Consider the following 6,897-nt stretch of genomic DNA (forward strand, 5'->3'; position numbering starts at 1 on the left):
CAAACTAAGCGCCCCATGGCTGAAAGGGCAAGCATGTTTGGTGGGAGAAGTATTTGAACGAATAACCGTCGCATTGCGAGTAGAGCGCCCCTAACCATTTCGCCATGCCAGACCTGAAAACACGTAAGACGATTTTGAATTAAGAAGCTAATATGCAATCTAGACTCTCCGGACTAAATCTCTTTTAGCCATGTGAGATTTGTAGCGTTTAATCAAATTTGTGAGAAAAGTTAATAGGGCAGACAAACGTAAGCGCATTATTTATTTAGATGAGCTAGGCTAACTTCAGATATAATATATACACAAGTGTGTGTACGTGTGTTTTCTTACAGCAAAGGCACATTGGGCTATCTGTTGAACCCAACGAGGGGAATCGAACCCCTCATTTTAGCGTTGTAAATCCGGAGACATACCGCTGTACTGGCGGGGGGGTTATATATATATACATAAGCTTCACACTTGTAACGACTAAATGATTTCTAACATAAATCACCATGTAATATATTCTAAGATGTACAACAAAATCCAACTTTATTAAACAGAAAATTCTACCAAAGTTTTAGATGAAAGACACGTTTTACAATTATGCCTTAGAGGGGCTATCTCGGCTTTACCTTCACAAAACAAAATAGAAGAATAAAGTCAGACTTTCATATCAACCATATTTCACATAAAAACTAGCAGCGTTCTCTTTGTAGTTGTATTCTAGTGCGCAGCGTCCCAGAATCTTTTTCTATTCTCCAAGCTACCGGCCCGGCATAACCAGGTAGTTAAGGCACGTAACTCATAATCTGAGAGACGCGGGTTCGAATCCCCGTCACACCAAACATGCTCGCCGCTTCAACCGTGGGGGCGTTATAATGTGATAGTCAATCCTACTATTCGTTGGTAAAAGAGTATCCCAAGAGTTGGCGTGGGTGGTGATGACTAGCTGCCTTCCCTCTAGTCTTGCACTGCTAAATTAGGGAGGGCTAACGCAGATAGCCCTTGAATAGCCCAAACAAACAAACATATTAAATGCATTTATTCTAGCATACAATATAGTAGTCCTTCCCATATTAAATTAGACTTAGTATAACGGTATGTCTGTGAAATTATAACGTTAAAATGCAGGTTCAGATACTCATGGTGGACAAGCACAGATAGCCCATTGTGTAGGTTTGTACTTGACATCGAACAAACTTTACATTTCATTTCAAAGAAACTCTCACTGATCAAATACTGGCTTAGTACTCTTTGTTTTAACTATTACAATATACTTATCTTTTATAACTGGCTTTATTTTTTGTTTCTTAAAATTTTATTATTTTAGAATCAGTAAATAAACGGAATTTTATAACAGATTATTAACACAATGCTAACTTTTGTATTTAGAATTTTTAGGCAAAGCTATGCGAAGGTTATACACTTCTAGCTATCCATAATTTTGAACTGATAGACTATAAAAAACTCTTGTCTGTTCAAATAATGGAATTTGACCAAAACTCCTATAGCGTATAAAATCTAGAGCATGATTTTTGGGATAACAGGTTGCGAACGATCATTATTTGGACTTGTAGCCCTAGTGCAAAAACTTTACCTGTTTCTAGCCCTAAATACAATTCAATTTTCAATACAGATTAATGTAGTGAAAGTTAGTATGCAATTTGCAGTTGCTGTTACAGCCTAAAATGTTTATACATCGAATTATACTAATTAACACTATAGTGTGAAATTACTACATAACCATTATTATAAGAACTGGAAGGGGCCATCACTAACCCTAGATCTGGGTAGTGGAAGCTTGCGAGGAGTATCACACTCAAGTAGAAGATTTTCTGTGACAACCAAAACAACAAAACTTTTATTTAAATATACTCAATTTTCATTAGTGAAAATAAAACGAAATTCTTATATATATACATTTACGGGTTATTCCAATTAAAAAAGTAAAATTTCAGTTATTTACAAACCAAATATTTATTTTTGTTAGTATTTCCATTCTTTTCCCCATTATAGCCCCCCTAGTGAATAAATGTTACGTCTTATGGCTAACAACACTAAATACCGCGTTTCGAGATACGTTATGAGCACAGCACAGACAGCTTGGAGAAAGAGCTGTAATTGCATTATTCCATTTTTAGTAAAAAAAAGCATATCGTATCATAGCGGGAGTGACTGTCACACTTAACACGCATTCATGGCTAAAAGCGCGAAGAATACAGTATCGATATGCCCACATTAGAGTTTACTGAGCAAAAGAAACACGCGTTTTTCAGTTGAGAAAGGACTGTCTTTTAAGTAAAGCACAACTACTTTTAAAAGATTTTATCTTCCACGATTTGGCCTGTAAGTTGTTTATTCTTATCAAATTATTAGGATAAAGTACAACAGTTACCACTTTATATATAATAACCTATATTTACGTTTATTGTTAACTGACCTCTCAGTGCCTGATATGTTGATTATTTATTTTCAAAAAACATGAGTACTACAGTATTGCGTTGCACAGTTATATTTCGTCTGTATTTAATCTTTCAAAGAGATGGCTTATCGATAGGAGAAATGAGAAAGGGGTAAGGAAATTATCACGTGAAACAGGTTCAACACATTTTAAGTTTAATATAAACTTCCCGTGCTGATACTTGGCCCTAGCTCTTGTTGAAAAGGAATAGACCAATCTGAGTCGCTAAAGTGAAACAACAAGTTTATTTATAAAGTGGGCAGTGATGTAAGTTACGTTGTTTTTTTTTAAATCTTTATACAAACTAAATTTTCTGTTAAATACATTTCGCTTTTAACGGATTTCATTGAAAGTCATTCTAAAGTCTGTTCTAAAAATTATTCATTATGTCCCTAGAATCTGTCTCATTACACACATTACATATGTAGATGTTTAATATAACATGCATTTCGTAGTGTTTTTGTATTATGTTTTAATAATAATGATTTTAGTGTTTATAAATTATGAAAATATTTTGTTCAAAACTGGAGTTCTGTTGTTTGTATAGTGTTTTTTGTTGTATTTGTTAATAATTGTGATACTAATAGTGAGAAAAGTATTAATTCCCTTTCTTGTCTGTCTGTCATTACTAATGAACACAATTAAAGGTTCGGAGTGTCATTGCTTTCTTTCTGATTCTAAAAATGTGTTGTTTTATTTTTTTATACTACATGCCCGGAGTGCAGGGACGTAGATTTTTTACATCCGATGGGGGATGATTTTTCCAACCACTTATGTGGACTGTTTAATTTTCAAATTGGTAATCTCTGATTACGTGAACCGGAAAGCTGTAAACATGCAGTCACAGAGTAATCTTATTGCCACGATACTTGCATGTATACTTTGGCCTACTGACTGATACTTACGAACTATCGCTTAGATCGAAAAGCTTAGAAGCACGCCTATATTAAAGTTGTACATTTCGGCTACTGAAAAAGCCTACATCTAGGCCTAATTATGTTACTCGATTGGTAAGAACACGAGAATCACAAGAACAAACACATAATTCGTAGGCCTGTGATGCAATAAAACAATTCAACAGACGAAACTGTAGGGGGATGATTGTATGCTCTATACCCCCACCTAAAATGAAGGGAGGGATGTATACCTCCCATCTCCCCAGGATCTACGCCCCTGTCTGAGTGAGTCATTGCTAAGTCTGAAAGATTATAGAAATAATGATCCGGTTTCCATATTTGAAGTGTGTAGAGTACAGATAGCACATTGTGCATTTTATAGTGTCAATGATAAATATAAAATAAGATGTCCAGCAAAAAATATAGTTATCTTTTTTATTATATAAATAATTAAATAACTGTTTAGCTTCATATCTGTTTCTATTATGATGTTACATTTTGCACTATTTGAACGCAATATTAGCTTTGCCAACAAACTTTAATACGAATTCCTAATGTATCACGAGAAATATATTTTAGACGCTTTTATTAACAGTTGTTTATTTCCATCAATCACGTTTTATCGTATATATCAACATAATTAGTTATCCATGCATTACAATCTTTCAGTTACACTAGTTTATAATCTTTTCACTGCATTGTAAATTCAGAATATAAAGATCTTTTGAAAAATATCTGTTTTAATTTTATGTATAAGGAGCTATTAAAACACATGGGTAAAATGTATATATATTCAAGTTTGTATAGTGAATAGTGTTAACATAAGTAGCTTTAATATTGGTAAAATCATTCAGTAAGAAAAGAACATAGTTAAAATTGTTGAAACTGTCTTGAAAAGTAGGCTTAATGTTGCCTAATTATGGATATTTTACTATTTTTTATTATTCAAATAATAGTCTTCATCACGTAAATTAATGTTGTACTTGAAAATAAATTATCAAGCTATTTATAATGTTAAAAATAAAATGATGGTTTTATACAAGAATTATTTACTGTTTATTTTCTCCTAGAGCCATTTCATTATTAATGACAAATTCTGAAGTTTTGAATATGCATTTCAAGTGTATTTTATTTGTTTTCTAATTACATTTATTATCAAATTTGTGCAAATGGTTATTTTGTGTCTTATGAAAAAGGAAGAAAAATAGAAAAATGATTGCTTGAGCGATATATTCTGTTGAATTTCACTGTGCGCTCCTATAACAGTTGACATGTTTCACTTTACGAGTTTGTAGTTTTTAGTAAGTTGAAAGTTTTTTCTGAACACACTTTTTTTTTTTTCATTTTGAATCCCAAATGAAAATGTGTCACTTGGTCAATAATGATATCTGTCATACACATTTCAATTGTATAGAAAAGAGTTATTCCAGATAATGTCCCAGATTGCCATAAACCTTATTAACGAATATTTTCTCATTATTTAAGAAGCTGAAATGCCTCTAGTATCGAATAGGTATAATCTCGAGTCGTTTGCATAAAATATCGAATTACGAGACGTGTCACCTGGATCTTACATTGTAATAATAATAAATTCAGGTATATTATTGAACTTTGTAATACCATTAATTATGTAATATTCTAGCTAGAGTATACGAAAGTCTGATTATCCAATAATTATTTTGAGAAGTTTTTTTTGTTTTTAATCAGAAATCTAAACGATAAGCCATCTGTACGGTACCAAAACCTAGTTTTTAAGAGTCATAATTGTTTCAGAGTTATCCTGAGCCACTGGGAGTGTTCTGAAAGGTGTTATACAATAGAAATATTTTCTATAGGAAGAGTAACTATGCATATCTAAATTTCTAAGCTTCTTCTCGCCTGAAAAGATTTACCGAGTTTAAGGAGAACTATATCATCTTGAAAGTATAATAAAACGTAACCACAAAACATTAAGATAAAAATATTAAAGCTTCTGAAGTTGCTCTATATAATATATATATATATGAATTATTTACGGTGTTCATATTTTTGATCCTCTTGTTGTAATATTTTAATCATGGATAAAATTTATAATAATTATTGAGCACTTACTGATATTTTAAGTCAAAACATTAATTTGATGTTGTCTTACGTTGTCTAATGTCATTTAGGTTCATTTCAAGAGGAATGTGGATCTTTCTTTTACTCACCATTTTCCAGTTCTCCTCTTCTCAAGTAACTCAAACTGATAAAAAAGACCTGAATTCGAATGGAATGGAAATATTGCAGTCCTTGTTTCCATCAATTGATGCAATTTTTAAATGGTCAAATGGAGTCACATATATTTTCAAAGGTTCTTGTTATTTCCGCTACGAAGACAAAACGGACGAGATTTCAAATTGCAGACAATTATCTGCTTGGGGTGGGCTAACTGGACCAGTGGATGCCGTATTTCGATGGAAAAATGGAGTAACATATTTTTTCAAGGGCGATTGTTATTACAGATATGAGGACAAAACTGATGAAATATCAAAATGCGTAGCAGTTACAGAGTGGGGAGGAATGAATGGACCAGTTGATGCCGTGTTTCGCTGGAGTAATGGAGTTACATACTTCTTTAAAAACGACTGTTACTACCGCTACGAAGATAAAGCTAATAAGATATCGAAATGCACTCCGATTGCTGCTTGGGGTAATATGACTGGACCAGTTGATGCTGTATTTCGCTGGAGTAATGGTATCACATACTTCTTCAGAAGCGGGTGTTACTTCCGGTATGAAGACAAACGTAACAAAATATCTAAATGCAAACCAATAGCCTTATGGGGAGCGAGTAGTTTCAAGCCTCTAGATGCTGTATTTCAATGGACTGATGAAGTCACATATTTCTTCAAAGGTTTTTGTTATTACCACGATGATCTCACAAAATGTAAGCCAATTTCAGCTTGGGGAGGAATCAGTAAACCCATAAATGCTGTATTGCTAAGGAATAATAGGGATACGTACTTTTTTGAAGGAAAATGTTGCTACAGATATGAGACCAAAAATAATAGTCTTTCAGAGTGTATACCAATTTCCACGTGGACCAAGAATATGAGAATAGTTGATGCTGCATTTCGTTGGAATACCGGGATCACGTATTGCTATAACAAAACACTCATTCACAGCCTTGTATTCTTCATATTTGTCCAAGGGCAAATTCTGCTTACTGTTTGATACCCTTTAATATTTAAGAATAACAAAAACTGAATGATTTATGAATTATAAAATACTGGATTGCCAAGATTAACGTAACTTTCATACAAATCTGCCACATTTCAGTTGGCGTACAGTTTTTATGTTCTTTCTATTCAGTTAGACTATCCTAGTGACTTATGTTCATTGGTCATATAATAGTTAATGACTTCAACTTTGTAATCAACCTGTTCTATTGTCCTGCAATATTTGATAATAATGAAACGAGAACTAATGCATTTCAGCTGATATATAATGACCATGATTGTAACTCTAAGAATTAGATTATTCTCACGTAGGTATGTAATGTGTTAAATATTGTGAAGTTACGTCACTCTATCGTTG

The 6,897-nt window shown here is 32.9% G+C and overlaps 1 protein-coding gene across 2 annotated transcripts in view; it reads left to right on the forward strand.

Annotated features, from left to right (window-relative positions):
* LOC143256095 (uncharacterized) overlaps positions 1-6,891 on the forward strand; it is a 38,771-nt gene extending 31,880 nt beyond the window's left edge. The window contains exons 1-2 of one of the 2 annotated variants that reach the window (XM_076512836.1): positions 2,555-2,710; positions 5,490-6,891. In XM_076512836.1, coding sequence (XP_076368951.1) covers positions 2,709-2,710; positions 5,490-6,534 — 1,047 coding nt within the window. In that variant the 5' untranslated portion in view covers positions 2,555-2,708 and the 3' untranslated portion in view covers positions 6,535-6,891. Of the gene's footprint in view, positions 1-2,554; positions 2,711-5,489 lie in introns of those variants that run through there. The other variant, XM_076512837.1, reaches the window with a different exon arrangement.
* Positions 6,892-6,897: the final 6 nt, after the last annotated feature.

The sequence above is a fragment of the Tachypleus tridentatus genome, chromosome 7, assembly GCF_004210375.1.
Source record: "Tachypleus tridentatus isolate NWPU-2018 chromosome 7, ASM421037v1, whole genome shotgun sequence".
In the NCBI taxonomy this organism is placed as follows: Eukaryota; Metazoa; Arthropoda; class Merostomata; order Xiphosura; family Limulidae; genus Tachypleus; species Tachypleus tridentatus.